The sequence below is a fragment of the Eubalaena glacialis genome, chromosome 2, assembly GCF_028564815.1.
Source record: "Eubalaena glacialis isolate mEubGla1 chromosome 2, mEubGla1.1.hap2.+ XY, whole genome shotgun sequence".
Lineage (NCBI taxonomy): Eukaryota > Metazoa > Chordata > Mammalia > Artiodactyla > Balaenidae > Eubalaena > Eubalaena glacialis.
Window position 1 is genome coordinate 140,974,825 of NC_083717.1, and position 26,745 is coordinate 141,001,569.

Genomic DNA, 26,745 nt, shown 5'->3' on the forward strand with positions numbered 1-26,745 from the left:
AATACTAAATTTAAACAATTAAACAGTGTGGAGCTCAGGTAAAAATTTACCACTATACCAACAGAGAAGAAAAGAGCAAACATACCCAAATGATCACAATCAAGGTCATAAGTGGCAGTGGCTCTTTGGAGGACATCTGTTTTTTTTTCCCCTGCATCATTTTTCATTGATTTTCGAATGTCAGGAACAACTCTTTCAGTTTTCTGTTTTTGTCTGGTCTTTCCTTCTTTCTTTTCACAAGACCTAAAAACAAGTATAGTATTTTTCCTCTAATATTGGTTCTCAAAAAACAAAAGCAAAAAACTAAACCCATAAATAAATAAATGAAACTCCCTCAGATAAAGCTTTTTTCCCCAGCAGATTACCTTTAATCTTACATTATTTAAGCTTTCATGGCTTCTACCCTTTTCCTCCCACAAACAACTTAAGTATAACATCTTAATGACCTCTTAAGTTCTTCTTATCTATGTTCTTGTATTTCCCACTTAAGCTGATATTGTAAGAAAATTACAGGACAAATTCTGCCAGTTGTCTGTTCTTGTAAAGTTTATTGAAACACAGCCACATTCATTCTTTTCAGTACTATCTGTGTTGCTTTTCCACTACAAAGGTAGAGTCGAGTAGCTGTGATAGAGGCAGCATACCCATGAAAATACTATCTGCCCCTTTACAGAAAAAAACTGCCAGCCCCTGTTATACCTTATTACATTGTGACATGATTAGTCAACTTACACAACCTATCTGCTATGAGTTTTTAAGGGCAAGAATTAATCAAATTCAGACTTCCCTGGTGGTCCAATGGTTAAGAATCCACCTGCCAAGGCAAGGGACACAGGTTCGATCCCTGGTCTGGGAAGTTCCCACATGCCGCGGAGCAACTAAGTCCGTGCACCACAACTACTGAGCCCGCAAGCTGCAACTACTGAGCCTGCGGGCCACAACTACTGAAGCCCATGCACCCTAGGGCCCGCATGCCACAACTACTGAGCCCGCGTGCTGCAACTACTGAAGCCCACGTGCCTAGAGCCTGTGCTCTGCAACTAGAGAAGCCACCACAATGAGAAGCCCGCGCACCTCAACGAAGAGTAGCCCCCGCTCCCTGCAACTAGAGAAAGCCCGCGCGCAGCAACGAAGACCCAGCGCAGCCAAAAATAAAAGAAAAAGAGTACAAAGAAAAAAAAATAATAAACCAAGCTTTAAAAAAAAAAAATTAATCAAATTCTTCTTTGTTTTCCCAAGGCTGATACAGTGTCTGCTAAGCAAATGACACTTAGTAACTACTGAGGGAATGAATGAATTAAAAAAGGACCAGACTTCCCTGGAGGTCCAGTGGTTATGACTCCATGCTCCAATGCAGGGTACATGGGTTCAATCCCTGGTCAGGGAACTAAGATCCCACATGCCATGTGGCGCGGCCAAATAAAATAAAATTATTAAAAAAAAAAAAAAGATCAAGAACTTCAGACTCATGTTTAACAGCTACATGCCTCTTAAAGGGTAAGTGATTGTGGATGACTCCTTGAAATACATCAAAGGTTTTATTTTCCTTTTAGATTTATTCCATACGACAGAAGTTCTAGTAAAGTGTTACTGCCTTCTGAAAGTCTAAGATCAAAGACAGCTTCAAAACTGGCATTTCCAAAAATACAAATTAAAACCACTTTACACTGGTTACATGAGTATATACATTTGTAAAAGCTCATCAAATTTTATTCCTAAAATAGATAGTTTATCAAATGTAAATTATACGTCAATAAAGTTGTTTTTTAAAAAGTTAAAAGGTACTTTACCTTAACTGTTCTAAAAAATTATCAATGTACTCTTTCCATTTTTCTGGAAATCCAAACATAAATTTCCTTATGAGATAATTTGGGTAACCTATTTAATGATAAACAAACAAAAATTACCTGAAAGTCTAGATTTTAAAGTGATGTCATTAATTCATTAAATAATTTAAAAATATATACTTATTGCTTACTATGTGCCAGGCACTGTCATAGATACTGAGGATTCAGCAGTTAACAAAACAAACAAAAATCCCTGCCTTCATGAAAACTGGCTTCTAAACAGAAAGCAAACCAATAAGTAAAACATCTCGTTTGTTAGGTGGTCATCGATGCTATGGAGAAAATTATGCAGTTAAGGGGAATAGGGATAGCAGTGTGTTCATTCTAGGGGAGGAGAAAGGGGGCAGGCAGCTTTTCAAAAAAGGACAGAGACATTCTCACAGAAATAGCATCATTTGAGTAAAGCCCTGAAGGACATGAAGGAGTGAGCAATGTGGCAATATAGGGTTAAAGCAGTGGAAGCAGAGGGAACAAAGTGAAAGGGTATGAGGCAAGAGTGTGCCTGGCTTGTTTGTAGAACGACAAGGAAATCAGTGTAGTTGAAGTGGAGTGAGGAGAGGCTACTCAGATAGGTAACAGAGGTAGTTGGGGGAGATTATAAAGCCTTGGGGTCATTTTATAAACCGAGTGTTTTACTTTGGGTGAGATGGGAAGCTATAGAAAAATTCTGAGTGGAGGAGTCACAGAATTTGACTTACTTTAACAGGACTGAATTAGCTGCTATTTTGAGAACAATCTGTGGAAGTACATAGGGAGAAACAATGACACCAGTTAGGAGGTTACAGCAATGATTCAGACAAAAGATGAGGAAAGTCCAGACCACAGCGGTGCAGCAGAGGCCTGGGTTCTGAATACATCATGGAGATAATGCCAGTAGGATGTACTGACGTACTAGATGTGAGTGTGAGAGAAACTGAGGATTTAAGTGTGTCTCCTAGGAGTCTGGCTAGCCACTGGAACCATGGAAAGAGGGGAAGACTGTAGCCTATACAGATTTAAGGGAGAAGACCAGGTTTTAGACATATTAACTCTGAGACACCTGTAGACATCCTAGTGGAGATGTCAAATAAGCAGACAGAAAATGAGTTGAGTGGCTCAGGGAATATTCTTTGTTACAGATAAAATTTGGCATTTGTCAAAATCTGAATGAGATTTAAGCCTAAAAGAAATCAGCACAGCACTGAGTATAGAAAGAGCCGTAGTCTATCCCATCATTTAGAGGCAAAGAAGAAAGAGAAAAATAAGCAAAGAAACTAAGAAGGAACAGGGAATGAGGCAGCATGAAAATATGGTATTCCAGAAGCCAAGTAAAGAAAGTGTTTCAAGAAGGTAGGTGTGATTAACTGTGTCAAGTGTACACTGGATTTAGCAATGTGGGGGGCACCAGTGACTTTGATAAGGGCTGTTTCGGTGAAGAACTGAGGATTAATGCGTGATTAAAGAGAATTCAAGAAAAAATGAGAAAGAATTCAAGAGGAATTAGATCTAAGTATAACAAATCGTCTGAGCTGTTTTGCTGTAAATGAAAGCAACAGTGGCTGAAAGAAGTGTGGTTAAAAGAGGGCCCCCCCATCCCAGTTTTATTGAGAAATAATTGACATACATTACAGTATAAACTTAAGGTGTACAGTATGATGGTTTGATTTACATATATTGTCAAATGATTACAATAGGTTTAGTTAACATCTAGCATCTCATATAGGTACAATAAAAAGAAAAAAGCAATTTTAAAATTTATATATGTGGTAAGAGATGAAGATTTAGCATCTGTACCTCTCCTTCCTCACCCTCTCCCCACATTTTTTACAATGATTTTAATTATATCAAAGATTGTTTGCATCATTATAACAATGTGAATATTGTTCACTGCAGAACCTATTAGAATACTGTGATTACATGTCCTTTCTCCATGCTGTACATTTCATCACTGTGACTCATTTTCTAACTGGAAGTTTGTATCTTTCAACCTCCCTTACCTATTTCACTCATTCCCTGACCTCCCTCCCTTCTGGCAAGCATCTGTTCTCTATATCTATGAGTCTGTTTCTGTTTCGCTTTGTTCATTTGTTTTATTTTTTAGATTACACATACAAGTGAAATCATATGTTATTTGTCTTTCTCTGATTTATTTCACTTAAAATTTAATACCTTCTAGGTCCAGCCATGTTGTCACAATAGCAAGATCTCATTTTTTATGGCTGAACAATATTCTTTTGTGTGTGTGTGTGTGTATATATATATGTATATGTATATATATATATATACACACCACATCTTTTTTTTTAATAAATTTATTTATTTTATTTATTTTTGGCTGCATTGGGTCTTCATTGTTGCACATGGGCTTTCTCTAGTTGCGGTGAGCAGGGGCTACTCCTTGTTGTGGCAGGTGGGCTTTTCATTGCGGTGGCTTCTCTGGTTGCAGAGCACGGGCTCTAGGCACGTGGGCTTCAGTAATTGTGGAATGTGGGCTCAGCAGTTGTGGCTCACGGGCTCTAGAGCATAGGCTCAGTAGTTGTGGTGCACAGGCTTAGTTGCTCCGCAGCATGTGTGATCTTCCCGGACCAGGGCTCGAACCTGTGTCCCCTGCACTGGCAGGCGGATTCTTAGCCACTGCACCACCAGGGAAGTCCCACCACATCTTCTTTATCCACTCATCCATCTATGGACACTTAAGCTGTTTCTGTATCTTGGCTATTGTAAATAATGCTGCAATGAACATAGGGGTGCATTTGTCTTTTCAACTAGTGCTTTTGTTTTCTTTGGAAAAATACCCAGAACTGGATTGCTGGATCATATGGCAGTTCTACTTTTAATTTTTTGAGGAACTCCCATACTGTTTTTCCTAGTGGCTGTAAGCAATTTACTTTCCCACCAACACTGCATAAGGGTTCCCTTTTCTCCACATCCTCACCAACGCATGTTATTTCTTGTCTTTTGGATAACAGCCATTCTCACAGGCATGAGGTGATATCGCATTATGGTTTTGATTAGCATTTCCCTGATGATTAGTGATGTTAAGCATCTTTTCATATCTGTTGGCCGTCTGTATGTCTTTTTTGGGAAAATATTTATTCTCTGCCCATTTTTTAATAGGGTTGTTTCTTTTTGTGATGTTGAGCTGTATGAGTTCTTTGTATACTTTGGGTATTAATCCCTTATCAGTAATATAGTTTGCAAATATCTCCTATTCAGTAGGTTGCCTTATTTTGTTGACAGTTTCTTTTGCTATACGGAAGTTTTTTAGTTTGATGTAGTCCCAGTTGTTTATTTTTTGCTTTTGTTGCCCTTGCCTGAGGAGACAGATCCAGAAAAATACTAAGGCATATGTCAACGAGTTTACTGCCTATGTTTTCTTCTAGGAGTTTTATGGTTTCAGGTCTTACATTTAAGTCTTTAATCCATTTTGGGTTTATTTTTGTACATGGTATGAGAAAGTAGTCTAGTTTGATTCATTTGCATGTAGCTATCCAGTTTTCCCAGCATCATTTATTGAAGAGGCTGTCATTTCCCCATTATATTCTTACCTCCTTTGTCATAAATTAATTGACCAAATAAGCATGGGTTCATTTCTGGGGCCTCTAACCTGTTTAGTTGATCTATGTGGCTGTTTTGGTGCCAGTATCATACTGTCTTGATTACTGTAGCTTAGTAGTATAGTTTGAAGTCAGGGAGTGTGGTGCCTCTAGCTTTGTTCTTTATGTATTTAGGTGTTCCTATGTTGGGTGCATATATATTTACAATTGTTATATCTTTTTTTTGGATTGCTCCCTTTACTATTATGTAATGTCCTTTTTTGTGTTGTTACAATCTTTGTTTTGAATTCTGTTTTGTCTGATATAAGTATCGCTAACTTGGCTTTCTTTTCATTTCCATTTGCATGGAATACCTTTTTCCATCCCCTTACTTTCTATCTGCATGTGTCTTTAGATCTGAAGTGAGTCTCTTGAAGGCAGCATATATATGGGTCTTATGTTTGTATCCATTCAGCCACTCTATGTCTTTTGATTGGGACCATTTAGTCCATTTGCACTTAAAGTGACATTTAAAGTAGTTACTGCCATTTTGTTAATTGTTTTCTGGTTGTGTTAGCAGTTTTTCTGGTTGTGTTTATAGTTTTTTGTTCCTTTCTTCTTTTGATGGCTATCTTTAGTGCTATATTTGGATTCCTTTCTCTTTTTTTGTGTATCTATTACAGATTTTTGGTTTGTGGTTACCATGAGGTTTATATATATATGTGTATATATACATATTACATAGTATATATATATATAATTATTTTAAGTTGATGATCTCTTAAATACAAATGCATTCTAACAAACCTGATTTCTTACTCAAAAGAGGGTTTTTTGGGTTTTTTTCTTTTTTTTTTTTTGATAGGAGAAGGGAGAATTACTGGAGTAATATCCTTGAGTAAAAGAGGATAGGAGCTGAAGCATAAATAGGTGGACACAGACAGGAACATGGAAAGTTTGTCCACAATAAAAGCAGGTACAGATACAAGCAAGTGAGCAAATGTGACAGAGAAGTTTTCTTTCTTTTTTTTTTTTTTTACAGATTTATTTATTTTTATTTATTTATTTTTGGCTGCATTGGGTCTTCATTTCTGCGCACGGGCTTTCTCTAGTTGCAGCGAGTGGGGGCTACTCTTCATTGGGGTGCGCGGGCTTCTCATTGCGGTGGCTTCTCTTGTTGCGGAGCACAGGCTCTAGGCGCGCGGGCTTCAGTAGTTGTGGCACGCAGGCTCAGTAGTTGTGGCTCGCGGGCTCTAGAGCGCAGGCTCAGTAGTTGTGGCGCACGAGCTTAGTTGCTCTGCAGCATGTGGGATCTTCCTGGACCAGGGCTCGAACCTGTGTCCCCTGCATTGGCAGGAGGATTCTTCACCACTGCGCCACCAGGGAAGCCCAAGAAGTTTTCTTTTGATTGTTCCTATTGCTCAAGTCCTCTTCTTGCTCCCCTACCCCCCCAGATGAGAGAGGGAGGTAGGAGATGTGTAAAAATATGAAATAGTTAACAAGGACGATGGGAGAGTGAATGGATTAGGGAGCTGTGGTAGGATACCAAGGGGCACTAAGTGACCACAACTTGTTGCTGGTAATCATAAATTTAAGGTGGACTACTAAGATGTGTTTTTCTTCAGTCACTTTAGCTATGTACAAGGCATAGGCAGAAAATTAGATTGTATCAGGACTGGGGTTGTGCCGAGCAGGTTCAACAAAGAGAGGAATTGGGGAGCTAAATTATATTCTTATAATTTATTCTTACAATTCCTCACAAACAAGGAACATTTCACTTGAATGTTTTTTAAATCACTGGACTTAAACTGTCAATAAGAGTGATTAAACCAGAGGAAAGGATCAACATACATAACAGTTTTACATAATGTTGGCAATTTTATTTTTAATTTTTAGTTTTGATATATAATTTTAAAACACCTAGTAAAAAGCAAAAAAATGTATATCACTGTTAGATATATGGTTAATTGTTTCACTTAGTAAACTAATTCATCAATTAGTAATGACAGTTTTTACCTGCTTCTTTCATGGAAGTCCGGTCTATCATTCCTTTTAATATATAAATGTTGCCTGATAAAGTCCTAAGTTTGTTGTGCTTAATCCGTTCTATAATTGCATTACTGTGCCAATATATGTTAGTGATGTCTCTAGGAGAAAAAATAGCTTAGTTAAAACCAAAACATTCACATTTTACCAAGAGTCACAATGTACATATATAAGCATGTAAATTTATAACAGAAAGTAATAAATTTGCCCTCCAGCTACAATACTATTAATCTAATTACAAAACATTTGAGGGCCAAACATTGCAACAGAACTCAACCTCTTGGCTAATGTGATCCTCAGAGTACCAAGAAACTGTATTGTGGCCAAACCATACCCCTAGTATAAAATATATCATTAGCAAGAAAGCAGAGCCTTCTCTATCTGGTGCTAACAACTAATGCTCAGCTTCCAAAGGATGATTTCCCTGTCCCTCTCCTCAGGGGCTATACTGTGTTAGCTTTCACGCAGTTATATGGTTTGGATTATTCTAATCTTGCGTTTTTTCCCCTCACTATATAGCCAAATGTCTTTACCTTCCTCTTTGGAAAGTACCAAAAAGAGGTTCAAGCTGCAATATCAAATCACTGACCCACAAATCTACTCTTCATACCTCCTTACGTGAAACTAAGAATAAATATAAAATAGAAAAAACAAAGTATGGAGATGTATTAGATAAATGTTGAACATTCTTTGATTCATTAGATAACTAATAAGAAACATTCTAAATATAAATGTAATAAATAAGAAAGTTAAGTTCTTTAGTTTGGTCAAATGGAATTAAATTCATACATTATACTTTAACACAATATTCTAGTCTTCTGGTCTTTCTATCTTTATTTATTTTATTTAACAAATATTTAAATAGTACTCTAAAAGTACTGTTCTTAAAGTCTTATAAATATTAACTCATTTAATCCTCAAAATAACCCAAAAGGTAGGTCATACTATTATTGTCATCATGCAAATGAAAAAAATGAGACTGAAAGAGGATAAGTAATTTGCCCAACTCATATAGCCAGTAAAGAGCAGTAATGGGATTCCAACAAAGGCAATCAATGCTGCCTCTGGATATTAAGGAAATGGGTGCAAGGCAGGCAGAAATAAAGTGAGCAAGACAGATTCTATACACTTAACTTATAAACTTGCAGGTAAGTATCTTGAACAGTGATACACTGTATTGTTTTATTACAATCTTTTATTACAATTTTTTTTTTAACTACTAAGAAAATTGGTTTTGAAGAATAGGAAATTGTGCTAATAGAGTAGCAGAACTAGGCAAAGCCCACTTACCAGATGATGCTTTCGCTTTAGGGAGAACCAGAAAGTGCCAATGATTACTTAATATGTAGCTGTATGGCAAAGTGTTATATATTTTGATTTCTTTTCTGGATCAGTAATTTATATCTGGTTGTCCCAATTTAGATGTGAGAATCTGGACTGAAATGCATGTAGTAAATATTAACTAATCGTATATAATTAAGCAGATAATACCAGTTCACTTATTAGAACCTCTGAAAAAAATAAAGCACTGTGTATACAAATTTGAGCTGTCACTATTTTAAAAATAATTTGAGTTAACAGACAAAAGCAAGAAAGCTGGTTACAATCACAATGGTCATACTCATTTTACTTTACTGCCATCAGTCTGTAACCTCATTAGAAAGTCTTTATTTTGTACCAAGATGCAATTTGTCATGCATCTCCTTTTAAGCTCTTACACACAAGTATATCTTATCACAAATTTTATTAAAAGAATACTGAAAAGTTACACTTACATCAATTTTCCTTCTACACATATAGCAGTGTTATCATTGATGACTTTAATCATCCATTCCTGTAGCTGGACTACCTAATTAAGCATAAAATGAAGTATGTTATTTTTTGTATTACTTGTAGCATATGCATTACAAAATCAATTTACATTAAATTAAAAGAAAAAACTTATACGAGTAATCCAAACGAGTCCTTAGTGTTCAACTACGTAAGAATCACATTCTATTTTAAATAGCAATAAGGTAAAAACTCTTATATATAATTGAACAAAAGATGAATGGAGGACTTCCCTGGTGACACAGTGGTTAAGTATCCACCTGCCAGTGTGGGGACATGGGTTCAAGCCTTGGTCCGGGAAGATCCCACATGCCACGGAGCAACTAAGCCACAACTACTGAGCCTGTGCTCTAGAGCCCGCGAGCCACAACTATTGAGCCTGCGTGTCACAACTACTGAAGGCCGCACACCTAGAGCCTGTGCTCCGCAACAAGAAGCCAGCCACTGCAATGAGAAGCCTGCGCACTGCAGCAAAAAGTAGCCCCTGCTCTCCACAAGTAGAGAAAGCCCGTGCACAGCAACGAAGACCCAATGTAGCCAAAAACAAAATATAAATAAATTAATTAAAAAAAAAAAAAGATGAATGGAGAGAGACTGAACTGAGGTTGTAATGCAGAGTTTGCTCTACAATCCAGAATCAATTATACTTTAAATATTGTTATGTCAAATACCCTTAACCACTAGGGAAAAAAAACCACCTAAAATCCTAAGGTATCCATTAAAATACCAAAACTCACAAAAGACCCAATAACTTGGAGAAAAAAACAGTTGTGTAATATACATTTCACCATCACTCTTACCCTTATATAATTAGAGCTTTTTTTTTTTTTGCAAAGTTGATTTGGAGTTGCATTCAATTTCCTATAAAGGTGACTGCTAGTAATCTATATTTAGTATTCTATTCCAAAGCAAACATCTGAACAGCTCAGAGAATTCTTTATTTTAGGACAAGTAAAATCCTACAGTACTATAAAGGAAGATTTCTGTGAACAACTGTGTTATGAAATTATTGCTTTTATTGTGTAACAATCTAATAATGAACTATTTCTGATGAGAAATACAACCATAAAAGTCATACTTTTAGTCACCATTTATTTTATATATAAAATTATAAACTTACATATAAAGACAAATTATTCTGTGGTAGTTTTATGCTGAGTCAGGAAACTAAAATGGAAGGGTATGCATTTAAAAAATTACAGGTAGGACTTGGGAAAGAGGCAATAAAATTTCTTTTTTTTTTTTTTTTCCTACTTCTGCATATGGAACTATAAGATATATCAAAGAATCTATCAGATGGAGATGGTATTAACAATAAAAGCTAACAGCAGGCAGTGTTCCAAGCACCTAAGATACATTGACTCATGTTATTCTCATAATACTAGGAGGCAGGTACAATTATCTTAATTTCATAGATAAAGAAACTCTGTAAAGTCTAGTTCAATAACTTGCCCGTATCACACAGAGCTAGTTAGTAGCACAGATGGGTTACAAATCTAGGAATTTTGGCTCCATGATCCTGTATCATACTGCTTACATAAAATACCAAGGGACTTCCCTGGTGGTCCAGTGAGTAAGACTCTGTGCTCCCAATGCAGGGGGCCCGGGTTCTATCCCTGGTTGGGGAACTAGATCCCGCATGCATGCTGCAACTAAGAGTCTGCATGCCGCAACTAAGAAGTCCTCACGCAGCAACTAAAGATCCCACATGCTGCAACTAAGACCCCGCACAGCCAAAATAAAACAAAAAACAAAACAAACTATGTTGTTAAAAAAAAAAAAAGAAAAAATCAGAACTTCCCTGGTATCGCAGCGGTTAAGAATCTGCCTGCCAATGCAGGGGACATGGGTTTGATCCCTTGTCCAGGAAGATCCCACATGCCGTGGAGCAACTAAGCCCAGGCACCACGACTACTGAGTCTGTGCTCTAGAGCCCGGGAGCCACAACTACTGTAGCCCGCATGCCTAGAGCCTGTGCTCCGCAACAAGAGAAGCCACCGCAATGAGAAGCCCGTGCACTGCAATGAAGAATAACCCCCACTCGCTGCAACTAGAGAATTCCCACGCACAGCAACAAAGACGCAATGCAGCCAAAAATAAATTATTTAAGAAAAAAATCAAATATTCATTCATCAAACATTTGTTGAGCTCTACTATGCTCCAGGCATTGGTTTAGGCATGGGATTCATCCAGAAACAGAATAAAATGGCCACCCTCTTTAGAGCCAACATTCGTGTTGTATGTGTGGTGGTGGTGAGGGTTGGTGATGGGGTTGGAAGCAAGCAGATTGGTGGTGGTGGTGATATTCAAATAAATGGACAAATAAATAATAAAATGCCAGGCAGTGATAATATTAAAAATAAGTATAAATGGAGGATTTTTTTTTTAGACAGGATAGTCAGGGAAGGTCTTGGAACAGAGAACTGAATGAAGTAAGGGATGAGCCATATGGATATCTGGGAGTAATTCTTCCAGGCAGAGGGAACAAGTACAAAGGCCCTAAGTAGGTAGCAAGGAGGGCACAGTAGCTTGAAAAGAGTAAGCAAGAGAGATGAGATGAGGCTGGATATCTCCAGGATTGAATTATGTAGAGTCCTATAAGCTATGGTAAAGGTTTAGTGTTTTCTCTCTCTCTCTTTTTTTGGCCGCCACGCGGCATGTGGGATCTTAGTTCCCCAACCAGGGATCGAACCCGTGCGCCCCCCCATCCCCGACTCACAGCCAATGAAAGTGCTGTGGAGTCTTAACCACTGGACCACCAGGGAAGTCCCAGTGATTTCTCTTGAGGTGAGAAGTTACTAGAGGATTCTGAGCAGAGGAGTGACATGATTTAATATTCTATTAAGGGGCTGCTGGGTAGAAATTGACCTATATATAAAGATTCTGGCCTCTATTTAGAAAACAGACTGAAGGGGAGAGAGGCAATAGTGGAAACAGGGAGACTATAAGGCTACTGTAGTAATCCAACAGATTACTGTGCCTTGGACTAGGAGGTAGTGGTTAAGCAATAAGGAGTGGTCATATTCAGGACAGTAGAGACAACAGGATTTCTTCATGGTTTACACGTGCAGTATGAGAGAGAGACAGAGACAGAGAGACAAAGAAAGAGAGAGATAGAAAAAAAAGCCCAAAATGAACCTAAAATTTTTACCTAAGTATTTGGTGAAATGGTATTACTATGTACCAATATGGGACACAATGTTAAATTTGAGATGCCTATTAGGTATCAATAGAGAAGCTGTACAGATAATTGCATATGTGAGTAGGGTTTACAAGAATGTTCTGGGCTGGAGATATATATTTGGGAGCTATCAGCAGAGAAATGGAATTTAAAGCTATGGCACTGCATAATAATAATCTAGAGAGTATGTGTAGAGAGAATCAGTTCCTAGGACTGATTCTAGGGAATCCAATATTTACAGGTTGTTACAGGAGAAAGCAGCAAAGGGGAGTGAGAATGCCCAGTGAGGTAGCAGAAAATTAGGAGAGAGTTCCTAGAACCTAAGCAAAAAAGCAATACACCATTTTGAGAAGGATGTTCTGATTCACTGTGTTAACCTCCCCCATGAGTGACAGAATAAGGAATAAGAATAATCATTGGATTTAATGATATGGAAATCATTGGTGAACCTGAAAAAAGCATTTTTCATGGAGTAGTGAATATGAATGTCCAAAGTGGAACTTGTTCAATAGGGAATGAGGTAAGAAGAAATGATCACTGTGAATACATATACCTCGTTCAAGGTGTTTTGCTGTAACAAACAAAAAAAGGGGTGGTAGCTGGAGTGGGATATGGAGTAAAAGGAAGGTAGACTTTTTCTTCATATTTTTTAAAAAACGCAGGTCATGTTTCAGGTTGTTTATATACTAATGGGAATGATGCAGAAGAGAGGAAAAAATTGAGGGGATAATTAGAAGGACGAAGTCCTTTAGGTGGTAGGAGGAAATGAACTGGCCTTGAAAAGGAACGCAAACCGTTCATCCATTTTAACAGAAGGAAACACAGAATGTGTGGATACAGCAGCAAACAGACTGATAGATTTGGTGATGGGAATATGAGGTTCTCAATGAACTGAGAATGAGGAGGAAAGAGAAGGTTTGGAGGTTTTAAGAGATTATAAGAGTGGCATACTCCTCTAGGAAAGTCAGAGTGTGGGCTGGACTGACAAGTGAAATCTAGCAGGACTGATGGGCAATACTGAGAGCCCATTTAAGGTTTGTTGTCAAATTTAAAATGAGACTAGTCAACATCGTTGTGCATTTTGTTCCAGTCATCTTCTACTTCTCAAGTACAGGTATGTAGCAAAAAAAAAAAAGAGTAAAATTTAACCAGGGTTACAATTTTGCCAGAGGAAGACAGAAGGAAAAGCAATAAACAGAACTGAGAGTTTAGTCAAGGGGATGATTATAATGATGGACCATGGACTCTATGTAAGGTAAGAGAAATGAGGACAGAAAAGATTTGATGAATGGAAGGTTGTCTTAGTGGGGTGAAGTATTGATGGTGGGGATGGGGGAGAAGTACTAGAGGTAGAATGATCTGAGCACACAGGATTTAATAGTGAGAGTGGGATGCTTCAAAGTGAGAAGCTGGTGCATGGACTGGCAAAGACAAGGGATGGGTATGACTAGAGTTGAGGGTATTGGTAGGGAGAAGATCTCTGAAAATCAAGAATTCAAGGAGGTTGGATAGATTATCTACATGGATATTGATGTCACAAGAGATGATGACAGAAAGAGTAGCAGAGGAAAAAGTAACAGGTGTCCAAACACTTCAACAGGATGCCAGCTCATGACTAGGAGGTTGCACTATAGATGACTACAAAAGGACAGAGGGAGTGGTAAAGCCTCATGGCACATGCTTCAAAAGTTAGGGAGGGGGAAGGAGTGGTTTTAGAGAGAAGGAAGGAAAATTGACCTGAAACAAGAATGAGGAACAAGAGGAACGCACATTATATCATCTCTAGGTCCAACAGAATATGGGATATGGGAGAAAAAAGAGCCACCATTTAAGAGAAACAGCCATAATTTTAGTTAGAGCAAAGTTAAGAAATGTTCATAGAAGATTGAGAATATAACATTTTGCTAATGCTGTAACTTGAGTTCAAGAGAGCAATGTAATGTTGGGAGAGTTAGAGATGAGTGAGAGACTGGGTCATACTAAGGCATGTACGAAACTGTATAGAGATAAGAGACCTGGGAGGCTTGGACTTTGTGTAGTAGCTGAGGTAAACAGTACTATAGAGATGATGGAATTAATACTGTAGGGTCTCTTAGAAGAGATGTCTTTAAATCTTTTACTTAACCCACCTCATATTTTTAAGACAACATCTAAAACTTTTCCTCGTAAGTCTAATGCAATTTCCAATAAATACACTGAGATACAAAACTGTAACTGTTATATAGCTCTTTAAAATTTAGACAGGGACTTCCCTGGTGGCACAGTGGTTAAGAATCCGCCTGCCAATGCAGGGGACACAGGTTAGAGCCCTGGTCTGGGAAGATCCCACATGCCGTGGAGCAACTAAGCCCGTGCACCACAACTACTGAGCCTGTGCTCTAGAGCCCACGAGCCACAACTACTGAGCCTGTGTGCCACAACTACTGAAGCCTGCGCGCCTACAGCCCATGCTCTGCAACAAGAGAAGCCACCACAATGAGAAGCACGTGCACCGCAAAGAGTAGCCCCCGCTCACCACAACTAGAGAAAGCCCTCGCACAGCAATGAAGACCCAACGTAGCCAAAAATAAATAAGTAAAATAAAAAAATAAATTTTAAAAATTTAGACAGAATTCAAATATCATCTCAGTCTGATACCTACAATCATCCTTTTAAAAATAAAGGCTCAAACCTTTACCAATTGGAAAGTTTACATTGTATCTTTCTCCTTGAACTTGTATTTCTATTACACTTCCTTGAGAGAACTTATCCTAATGTAACATAGTTTGATGGTCTAAAGTCTTTCATTGATCCCTCTGTATTACAACAGAAAGACTTCTCAAATCTTCAGATGCTGTAACTCTTCTTTTAATTGCTCTGTTAATAGAAGCCCAAGAATCAGGAAAAGAAAAATTTAAGAAGAATACCTCACTGTTCATCCCCAAAGGGAGTTGAAGACTGTACTAGTAATAGAGCAAAGTAAGAGTTAATGCTTAGGTCTTACTTTTAATCCACTGCTCTTTTCACTAGGCCACACTGCCTCTACACTAAATAATAACAAAACTCCAAAATGAAGATACTGTTAATGAGAAAGCAAAAGAGCTCATGCTCTTGAAGAATGGGGGTAAAAACAAATATACATCTGCCTTAAAAGTTTTCCTACCTTATTTTTTTTAACTCCATTTGTAATAGTTTGGCATGTACTTGGAGAAAGCTTCCAGGCATTGCTTTTTGATCTCTGAGGTATTCCTATATGAAATCTTGGAGTTGCAAGCACAATTTTACATGTATCATTCATGGAACCTGGAAGATCAGTCTCTCTGGGCATTGTTTTCTCATTTCCTTCCTTAATTTCCTGTTTTGAAGTGCCCTCTGTTGTAATCTTACTATCATCAGAAACCATTAATTGACTGCCATTTTTAAAAGGAACACAGAGAGTCTCAATGGCGGTATTTTGGGATTTTTCACAGGTAGAATCAGTGCCTTCTAAAACAAACGTGTCCTTTTTGGACTTAGTGGTTGCAACTGTATTCTCCTTTGAGTGAAGAACTTGTCTAGCCAACTGAGCTCTAGTTAATGCCTTGTTTGAGACTCCTGCAGCTGAATCATTTTCATGTTCTTGGTTCAGAATTGGAAGCTCTGCAAAAAATACAAAACCAAACAAAATTTACAGAAGGATAATATGAAATTAAAAGAGAGCAACAGAACAACTGAAAACTTTTAATATTTTTTCCTTTTTAAAACTGAAGTATAAATTGACTTAAATATTAGTTTCAGGGTATATAACATAAGGATTCAGTATTTTTACACATTACAAATAACGTACTACATAGGATCACCACAATAACTAGTTACCATCTGTCACCATGCAAAGTTATTACAATATGATTGGCCACATTTCCTATGCTGTACCATGAAATCCCCGTGACTTATTTATTGTATAACTGGAAGTCTGTATGACTGATCTCCCTCATCTATTTCACTCATTTCCCCCTCCCCAGGCAACTACCAGTTTGTTCTGTGTATCTATAGGTCTGTTTCTGTTTTGTTATGTTTGTTCATTTGTTTTGTAAAACTGTTTATATTAAAAAGTCTTCAGGTTAGAAATGTTCCACCCTCCTGCCCAGTCTGAGTGCTGCTGGCTTTTACAACTCAATCTTTTATCCATAGTCAATGCCTGTTGCCTACACAGGAGAAATAATTATCTAGAACATTTAGCCATACATTGAAATAACAAACTAAAAACAAACAAAACAAAACAAAAAGTGCTTTACCATAAGTTAAATTGCATAGAGGTGCCTTCTTTTCCTGCTGATATTGAATCTTTTGCTTGACTGACAGGAAAGTATTATTTGATGATTCTGAAGGAACTTCTTGGACTGAGGCTGCGTTTTTTTGGTTTTTTTTTAAAAGAAAGAAGTTGAGTTGTATTAGTCACTGAGAAGAAAAAAATGCTTTTAAAAAAATCTTGGAATAGACTTAGGTTCAGTAATGATCCGACCAATAGTGTATACTTATGGAATATATGACAGTTATATTAAGTTTTTTCTCTTTATTATTGTCTCATGCCTTCAACAGATTCTCTATACCTACATTATGCTGAGAAAGAATTTTTTTAAAACTTCTCCACATTACTTGCCAACTCTAGACAAAAGTATACTACTGAACTTAGAAGCCTAGACATCTGGAATAACATTCTGTTTCTGCCACAAATCAGTGTTAAAGTTATATATGAAGTGCCATCCAGCCTTGAAAATTCTGATTTTGCTTCTGGTTGCTGGAAATTTCTAAAATGTGGAAGAACAGTTGAAAAGTTGTAACTTATACTTTAAAAATCAAAATGTTGAGATTCAGTAGCAGACTAAACCATAATTTATACTTCTTTGACATCTCTTTAGCAGGTCTTCAAAGGCACAAATCTGGTAGGCTTATCAACTAGACAAATAGGAACTAATAGTATTACTTAACATTTTATTCTGCTTTACATCCTAGATGGTTAGTTTTGTTTCTTGAATACAGAAATGAATTTCTTTCACACAAAAAGGGGAAGGTAATCGATTTAATTTGTACCAGAGAAGGAAAAACGGAATTATTTTATATGTTTAATTTTAAATATTATACTTGAAAAAATTGGTAGTGATTATACTTTAATAAGTATGCCGCTTTGGCCTTAGAAACCTTAATATAAAGATTCTATTATAATGATGTGTCATAAAAGAAGGATAAGTTTCTATTTCTTTAATTCATTCTACTAGAAATGACAAGGCAATGTAGTAAAGATGAGTAGGTAATTCAATCAAATATAACATGCTATACAGAACTTGGGCCATTTATTTGAGAGTCCAAGGATCCATGCAGAGACTCTCCAAAAGATCTCTGAAATTATATACGAAATCTGTGTTTGTATATATGTGCATTTTCTGGGGAAAGATTCATCAGATTCTCAAAGTAGTCAGTTACTTCTCTCGAATTCCACTTTACATATAAAACATGCTTTAATATACATTATTTCATTTGCTTCTCCCTTTTCTCCTAGACTGTATGAGATTATTTTGTATACTCCCCCACGTCTATCTTAAACTTCCTTAGAAAACTCTGCTTTTTGTGTCAAAATATATCACTGTCTTTGAAATGCAACAATATATCCACAATCTATTGTGTAGTAGTTAAGAGCATGGGCTTTCTAATAGATACCTGTATTTAATTCTCAGCCCATCACTTACTACCTGTGAGACACAGAGTAGATGTGACATATTTAAAAGCTCCATCTCCTAGACTACTAAATGAGCATATAACCATAGTGTTTGCTGAAAGAATCAAAAGAAATAATGCATGTAAAGTATCTTTATCAATTATTGCAACTCATTAAAATCTCAATTTCAAGTGTCCCAATTTCTGATCACCTTATATCTTTCCAGATCATTCTCTCAAATTCACTGACTATCCCAACAAGACCTACACTTCTTCACACTTCTTCACCTCCTTCAGGTCTTCTTTTCTCTGTCTAACCAACTTAAATTTCATGGCCAATTGTGACCACCCCCTTGCACACACACCCCAACTCCTTTGTCCTTTTTTCACATCATCCTACAGGCACACCTTGGAAATATTGTGGGTTGAGTTCCAGACCACTGCAATAAAGTGAGTATCACAATAAAGTGAGTCATGGGAATTTTATTTCCCAATGCATATAAAAGTTATATTTATATTATATTGTAGTCTATTAAGAGTGCAACAGTCTTATGTCTAGGAAAAAATGTACATACCTTAATTTAAAAAATTATTGCTAAAAAGGCAATTTTTATTTTTATAGCAACTTTACTGTTAAAAAATGGTAACCATTATCTGACAACACAGGATTGCCACAAACCTTCAATTTATAAAAACCGCAATATCTGTGAAGAGCAATAAAGTGAACTGCAATAAAACGAGGATGCCTGTATTTGGCAAAATTACAGTCCTGATAAAATCCAACCCCCTTCCTATTCCCCACCAGCACCTATGCAGCTAGAGGAAAACTCACAACCATACTGATTGGTCTTATCTAAATTCATGCCCACAAATCTCAAGTAAGTCCTTAACATTGCCCAGGAAATCAGGCCTAGGCCATTTACTCTTTTGCTCTCCTACACTATTCAAACCTCCTCAAACTTCAACACCTGCTACCTATTCTCGCTCTCAACTGATGACTTGACTTCCTATTTCAGATTATTTCTGAAGTCACATAACACTGCTTACCTTCTTGTTTGATGTTCTGTTTATGTTCCTAACAAAGGCCAAACATCCACTTTTAGATTCTATTCCCTCTCAACTACTCAAGAATATCATACTACAAATCTCAGTTTTTCCTTCCCTAGTGGATCATTCCCGACAGCACACCAAGATGATGTTATTTCACCAATCATTAAAAACAACAAGATCTTCTTAAACCATATTTCCCGTATTTCTCTGCTCCCCTCAAAAAGAACTGTCTATGTTCACCATCATCAATTTCTCTCCTCACACTCTCTCTTCAACCCTCTTGAATCACGTTTTTGCTACTATCACGCCACCAAAACTGCCCACATCAGTCATCAATGATTTCCACGTTGCTAATCCAATAGTCAAATCTCAGCCTTCATCTTTCTTGACTGATTAGCAGCATTAGACACAGCTAATGACAACTTCCTCAAAAGCATTTTGTTTTCTTGGGTTTTTCTTCTTCCTCATCTTCTCAGTGGCCTTCAGTACTTCCTACTCTTTCTTCTAACTTCTAAATTTCAGGGTGCCCCAGGACTCATCCTTGAATGTTTTTTCTGTGTACACTTACTCCCTGATGATCCCATCTAATCTCATAGCTTTAAATACCATTTAGGTGCTAATGACTCACACGTGTATTTTTCACACCTGGACCACTTCCTTAAATTCCAACTAATTTTTTTCAAAAGCCTAATTCACAACTACACTTCAATTTTTAACAGACATATCAAAATTGACATGACAAAAAACATAATTGCTGAGCCCCCAACCCCACTCCACCTCTGTCTGTCCCACCTCAGTTAAATCGTTCCAGTTGCTCGAGCAAAAAAAAACAAACCAAACAAAAAAATCACCCTTTATACCTCTTATATTCCACATCCAATCTCTAAGCTAATGCTACTGGCTCTTCCTTCAAAAACATATCTGGAATTCAGCCACTCCTTATTATCTTCACTGCTACCACCTGACCAAGCCAACACCATCTCTCAACTGAATTACTTCATTAACTATTTCAAATTTAAAAATTAAGTCAGATCGTGTCATTCCTCTGCTCAAAACTCTCCAATGGCTCCTTAATTTGTTCACAATAAAAGCCCAAACTCTAACATCCACCTATAAGGCCCTGCATTATCTGACCCTCTATTTATCCGCTCCTTCCCAGCTCTGTCTGCTCACTCCATGATAATCTCAAAGCTAGTCCAGATGCTTCTATTTCAGGGCATTTGTACCAGCTGAAGGATCATCCTTCCCCATTCAGTCCCCAAGATATCTGTATCTAGTGCCTCCTTCAATTTTTGGCTCAAATGCCACCTTATTGAAACATTGACCACCCCACTGAAAATTACAACCTCCTCCAACTCTCTCCATCATGCTTACTCTTTTTCTTTCCAGAGCATTTTCTTCTATTATACCCTAAAAAATACTTATTTGGTGATCTGTCTCCCAGCAACTGAATGTAAGCTAGCTTCACGAGGGCAGAGATTTTTGTTCATTTTGTTCACTGCTGTATCCCGCCCGAGTGCCTAAAACAGTATCAGACACAATAAACACTTTTTTAAACCAACACGTAATAAAACTAACCTCTTAGTGAACTGTCTTCTGGCTGGAATGATTTGTTGTTTTCCTTTTCTTCACAGAGGTAGGTATGCTGTAATACTCCTTCCTCAGCTCCGTTAGGAGTGAAAATTTTATTACTTTCATTTTTTGGTGGTTCCAACAAACTGTTTCTTGATGCTTGTTCTTGCTTGTTACGTAGTACTTTTTCTTTCATTCTTTGAAATATTTTTCCTGGTGATTCATAGCTTGCTTTATTTTTTAATCCATCCTTGTTGGGCTTTATAGCACTGATATCAAGAGAACTGTTAGAGGCGGTAGCCTCTGCTAGCATGGTAGATTGAAATATATTTTTATTATTAAAAACTGTTATTTCTAGGAACTGACTCTTTTTATGGTCATTCCATTTTAAAGAGGACTTCTGATATTTTGCCAAATCTTTTACAGGAGTAAGTGTGCCTGAAGGAATGTTGTCAAAAAAGACTGCATGCATGGGCATATTTCTCCTCTGAGAAGATGTCTCTGAAGACAAGTGAATTCCTGGATGTTTCAAAGGTGTTGCAATCATCTTGATAAACAGTAGCAACAAATTTCCTCTAACAGAATATTCACTTAAACACAATTTTCAGGATAGACCTTCAGCAGGGGGCCAGAAGAACCTGTAGTTCAATGTGAAATCAACCTTTACCATGCTTTGGTACAGAAAAAGTTAAGTTTATTTGCTTTCCATAACAACATTATACTAATTAAAAGGTTTAATCGGTTCATAACAACACTGGATAATCTATAGCTCACAAATCAGACTAAGATTTTATATTTTTGTTAAAGCCTCATTTTACTATTTTTCAATGATAAACAGTTTGGCTTTTAAATTTACTTCTCTACGAAAAAGCAGCTTTCACCAAGGCTTCTACTTAATCGCTCTAGGGGCTGAATTTTGAATATGTTTTTGAAATTTATTTGAACCTCAAGTTCTGGAAGTTCCAATCTAATATTTGCATCAAAAAACATTAACTGACATTTGCATATGGCACTACATTAAGTTATAAAAGACTAAATTTCACCAATATGGTTTTTCCTTTTAGGCACTTAAATTTTAAGGCAGCAGCTACAATGATATATCCTAATGAAGGCTAAAAATCCATTCAATTTTTAAGTTAAATAATCTCCAATCCTGATTTTGTTATGCTGCAGAACATTTTAATTGTGAGGTTTCAGTTTAAAAAAAACCCTCAAATCAAAAGTAAATTATATTCATTCTAATTTACTAAACATTTACTGCTACTTAGAATTTTTAGAGGAAATCATGTATTTGGGCATACATGGTCTTAGACTTGTTTTAGCTTGTTTCTTACATATAAATTTTATTTCCCACACCTAGAAATTAAGATTCTAGGTGATGAACCATACAGTTACATTCTGTAATACCTGGTAAATTAACAAAATATTTCAACCTGAGGAGCTCGGAACTTGAAAATCTAGATTTATAGCATCTCTGATCACTGAATTTAAAACTATTCCAACCAGTCTTTGACATCATATAAACATAAAAAGCCTATTTAAGAAAATACAAATACAATCAGACCAAAGACATCAAGTATCTTTATCTACAGTAACTTCTGTGAGAAACAAATATGCAAGTTAAAAATTCATATACGAATTACCATTTTATCCGATAGTTTATAAGAGAAAAAAAGAAGGAAATATTCCTTGATAACAAGAGCTGACAAAAAAGGGTTATCCTGGGAATGACACAAAAACCACTGAATTCAGCAAATATGTATTAATGTATATATTTATGCATTTGGCAATGTGCTAGTGACAGGAACGCTGTGCTGAGAGTTGTAATACTCACTAGCCATTCTCTTTAAGCTCTCAAAACAAAAATGAATAAACTGGGACAATTGCATGGAAAGAAGGCAAAGTATGTGCAGGTTTACACAATCTCAATTCCTTAGAACCGAATGAAATGCTCAGCAGGAAGTATAAACTGCAAATAAACTAGCAGAACTAAGAACAGGCCCAATCTGTAGCACAGTAGTCCTCCCCCCACCCCACTTCTCCCAGGGGGGGATACATTATAAGACCCCCAGTGGATGCCTGAACCTGTGGATAGTGCCAAACCCTATATATACACTATGTTTTTTCCTTTACGTACATACGTATGATAAAGTTTAATTTGTAAATTAGGCACAGTAAAGAATAAAATAAAACAATTATAACAAGATACTGTAATAGGGACTTCCCTGGCGGTCCAGTGGTTAAGACTCCGCACTTCCAATGCGGCAGGGTGCGGGGTCGATCTTGGTTGGGGAGCTAGGATCCCACAGGCCACGCGGCACAGCAAAAATAAATAAAAAATAATAAAAAGTAATAAAAGTTATGTGAATGTCATCTCTCTCACTCAAAATATCTTATCGCACAAATTTAATGCCTTTCCAACTTAACTAAGCATTTATCATGCACTGTGGCTGTAAACTTTTGCAGTTTGGGGTGCCATAGCAAAACCTGCATGCATTTCTTTTTCCTTCTTCACAATTTTACAAATAGAAGATTCGGTTTTAACCCAGACCTTAACAACCTCAGCATACGATTTTTTTTCCTCATTAAGTCAGGAGCTTTCAACTTTTCACTTAAAGGAAGCACTTTACAGCTTCTCTTTGGCATATCCAAATTGCCAGCACCACTACTCTTGTGCTTTGGGGCAATTATTAAGTAAAATTAGGATTACTTGAACACAAGCACTATGATACCTCGATAGTCCATCTGATAACCGAGAGGGCTGCTAAGTGACTAATGGGTAGGATATGCTGGACATAGGGATGATTAACATCCCTAGCGGGACAGTGTGAGATTTCATCATGATACTAAGAAAAGCATGCAATTTAAAACTTATGAATTGTTTATTTTTGGAATTTTTCATTTAATATACTCAGACTGCAGTTGACTGAAGGTAACTGAACCTGGGCCGAGGAAAGTGAAACTGCGGGTAATGGGGGTGGGGGGTGGGGCCTACTGTACACACACAGAACTGTTTTCATCTAAAGGCAGATAATTACAATCACAGTGAAAGTCTCCAAGAACCAGCACACAACTCCTCTCTTTCATGTTGCCCAACTTCTTCCTTCTCAATTCAAACATGTAGTAGGATTGAGAGGTGTGTAGTCAAGATTCTGAAAATCCTCAAATTCCACTCACCCTCCCCAAAAGATGCAGGAAGTTCCTCTTTAAATAAGAAAGAGAAGCACCTCTTTCTTATTTATGTGATAAAGAGCAACTCAATAGAGGCGAAAAGAGTTGCCAATAGTTGCCAGGTTTCAGTGCGGTTGGTGGAAAAGAGAAGGATATAGAGAAAAAAAAATCACCCAGGATCTTCTCTGACCATAGAGGCTTTGCAGAATAGATACAGAAGAAAAACAAAAAGCCACTGGGTAGAGGCCACTCAATAAACACCTGAAGCCCCATTCTCTTCCTAGTTAACAGAAAAGCAAAACAAAGAAAATAAATCATGATGCTCAGACTCCAGGACTGAAGAAGAGAAGGTGAATTCTAAAATGGTATGCTTGTGCCTTCATTAACTGCTTAAAACTATTGGAAAATCTAATACTTATAATTTACTCTGAAAACTGACAAATGCTGATGTACTAGGAAAAAAATGGCTATTTATTCAAAATAAATACTCAGGCGTGGGAAAACCATTATATAAAAAAGCTAGCTATGAGCATTTATAGTATGTAAAAGGCAGGCTAAACAACTGTTATCATGGATATGATACTGAAAGTAACTTTTACTCTTCTTCCTAAGAAGACATGAAAAGTTCTAGGAATTTACTGTTGTGGTAATATTAATAATAATTATAATGGAATGGATCAAAACTCCCAAGGCACACTAACCAAAACTGGGAGATAGAATTGGGGAAAAAATGAGAGGAACAGTAAATTAACTGGCAAATTATACATTTGGGGGGAAAAATGCAGCACATGACACACTGAGGGCCAATATAGATAACATTCAAAGAAACCAAATGAATCAATTTAAAGAAATGATCAACACAAAAAATGGCCAAAGGACATTTATGGCAATTAATGGAATACAAAAGGCCAATAAATGAGTCAAAATGACACTCCATTTTACTAATAAATGAAGAGATGCAAATTAAAACAGTGAGACTTCTTATGCTTATCAGATTGGTAAAGACTAATTTCAAAATATAGGTGTGCATGCCATTGGTCAAGAAATTCTACCTAAAATTCTTTTTCTTATAGAAACATCTACATAAGAATGCAAATATATATGTGGTAATAATAGTCAACATCTACTGCATATACATCAGATACTACTTAACCTTACAGCAATTCTTAAGAGTTAAATACTGTCATTATTCCCATTTTGAAGATGAGGAAACTAAGGCATTGAGTGGTTAAATAACCAGTCCAAGGTCCCACTTACAATGATTAAGAGCAGGACCTCAGTCTATCTGATTTCAAAGCCCAAGTTCTTAAACAGGCCCTATACAAGGATGTTCACTGAAGTACTGAGCTAATTAGAAACAATCTAGATGTCTACCAAGATAGGACAAAATTCTACTGTTCACTGAAGTACCGGGCTAACTAGAAACAACCTAGATGTCTATCAATATGGGACAAAATTCTGCTACATCCATACAACTGAATTCTATGTATTCAATAAAAGGATATACACACACACGCATATACTGACATAGAAAGTAGCTAGGATACACTAAATTTAAAAAGCAGCAGAACAGGACGTACAATTGAATTTCTGTTAAAAAAAAAAAAAAGTCAAAAATAAACGAACACATCCAGGAGCATAAGCATAGGGGGAAAAACCTGTGAGTATACCAAATTGTAAACAGCGTTTATCTTTGAAGAGCAGCGTTTATCTTTGATGAAGGGGCCTCCCACTACCTAAATAATTTTACTTACATCTGAAAATATTTGCAACTAATATGTAATTTAATCAGAAGAAAACAGAAGCTGGATGGATCAATTGTTTCTCTAGCTCTGTGGATGCTGGGTTCCAAGGGCAGTGACGCACACAATTCTCCTACTTGGTAATCTTCTAAAAAAAAATTTTTTTTTCTAGAAGTGATTTTAGACGAAAAGCCCGGAGCGCTCACCACTGAAACGAATCTGAAGGAAAGTAGTCTACTCTCTTGATAACTACAGTAGACACGCAACAAATACACACCGAATGAATGAGTAGTTGTGATACCACAGCCAAAGCCAGAAATGTACAAAAGTCCGCGAGAGCCCAGAATGCTGAAGTGCTGAGACTCGCGGCGCCAGAAAGGACCGGAGGCAGGAGGCGAGGGAAGAGGGGCGGGGTGGCCGTACCTTGGGTGAAGGGCCTGGCATGGCGAGACGGCTGCAGTCTGGGCTCGGCTTCGTGCTGGGGAGCGGGGGACCTGGGCGCCCCAAGACTCGCGCCTCTGGCCCAAGTCGGCCCCAGCTCGCAGCGGCCTAGCCCCAGGTGACGCTCACTTTCTCGGTGAGGTTCCCTAACACCTAAACAGCTTGGGAATTCAAATTTGAAGAGCCCGCCCTCCCAGCCAGCCCGGGATTGGCGCGCCCAGGAACTGCGTCACCGTGCGTCTCACTGGGACTCAGGAAAACTGGGGGCGGTCCCCGCTCCGCGTGAGCAATGCTATTTGCATAAAAACTGGGCAACCCCAAGCTGCCGCGGGTACTGGGCACGCACCTATAGTCGTCCTCGGACTTCTTTTCTTCTTCAGAGGGGCGCCAGCCCCACGTTCCGCCGCTCCTCCCGAAATGCTCTGCGGCAGGAAGGCCTACGTCAGACGTCGCCTGCGCGCCCCCGCGCTACTGCAGTTTAAGAAGTTTGGCCCTTCCCGGCTACCTTCCTGCTGTATGTGTGAAAGCTAACAGCTTTTGGTTAGCGGTTCGCTTGCTGAATACGTTTGAGAGAGCTTTTAGTTTTCTCAGACCGTCAGATATTTAAGGCCGAGAAGGAACGTTTTGTTCTTAGGGGATAATGGACTGAATGCAAAGTTATACTTGCAATGGGATGTTTA

General features: G+C 37.6%; 1 protein-coding gene across 1 annotated transcript in view; it reads right to left on the reverse strand.

Moving 5' to 3' along the window:
• The window catches only part of MIS18BP1 (MIS18 binding protein 1), a 53,973-nt gene extending 32,715 nt beyond the window's left edge, over window positions 1–21,258 (reverse strand). The window contains exons 1-7 of the mRNA XM_061182500.1: window positions 20,718–21,258; window positions 16,673–16,783; window positions 15,562–16,037; window positions 9,184–9,257; window positions 7,379–7,509; window positions 1,791–1,878; window positions 86–243 (exon numbers count right to left, since the gene is read on the reverse strand). Coding sequence (XP_061038483.1) covers window positions 86–243; window positions 1,791–1,878; window positions 7,379–7,509; window positions 9,184–9,257; window positions 15,562–16,037; window positions 16,673–16,783; window positions 20,718–21,258 — 1,579 coding nt within the window. The remainder of the gene's footprint in view (window positions 1–85; window positions 244–1,790; window positions 1,879–7,378; window positions 7,510–9,183; window positions 9,258–15,561; window positions 16,038–16,672; window positions 16,784–20,717) is intronic.
• Window positions 21,259–26,745: the final 5,487 nt, after the last annotated feature.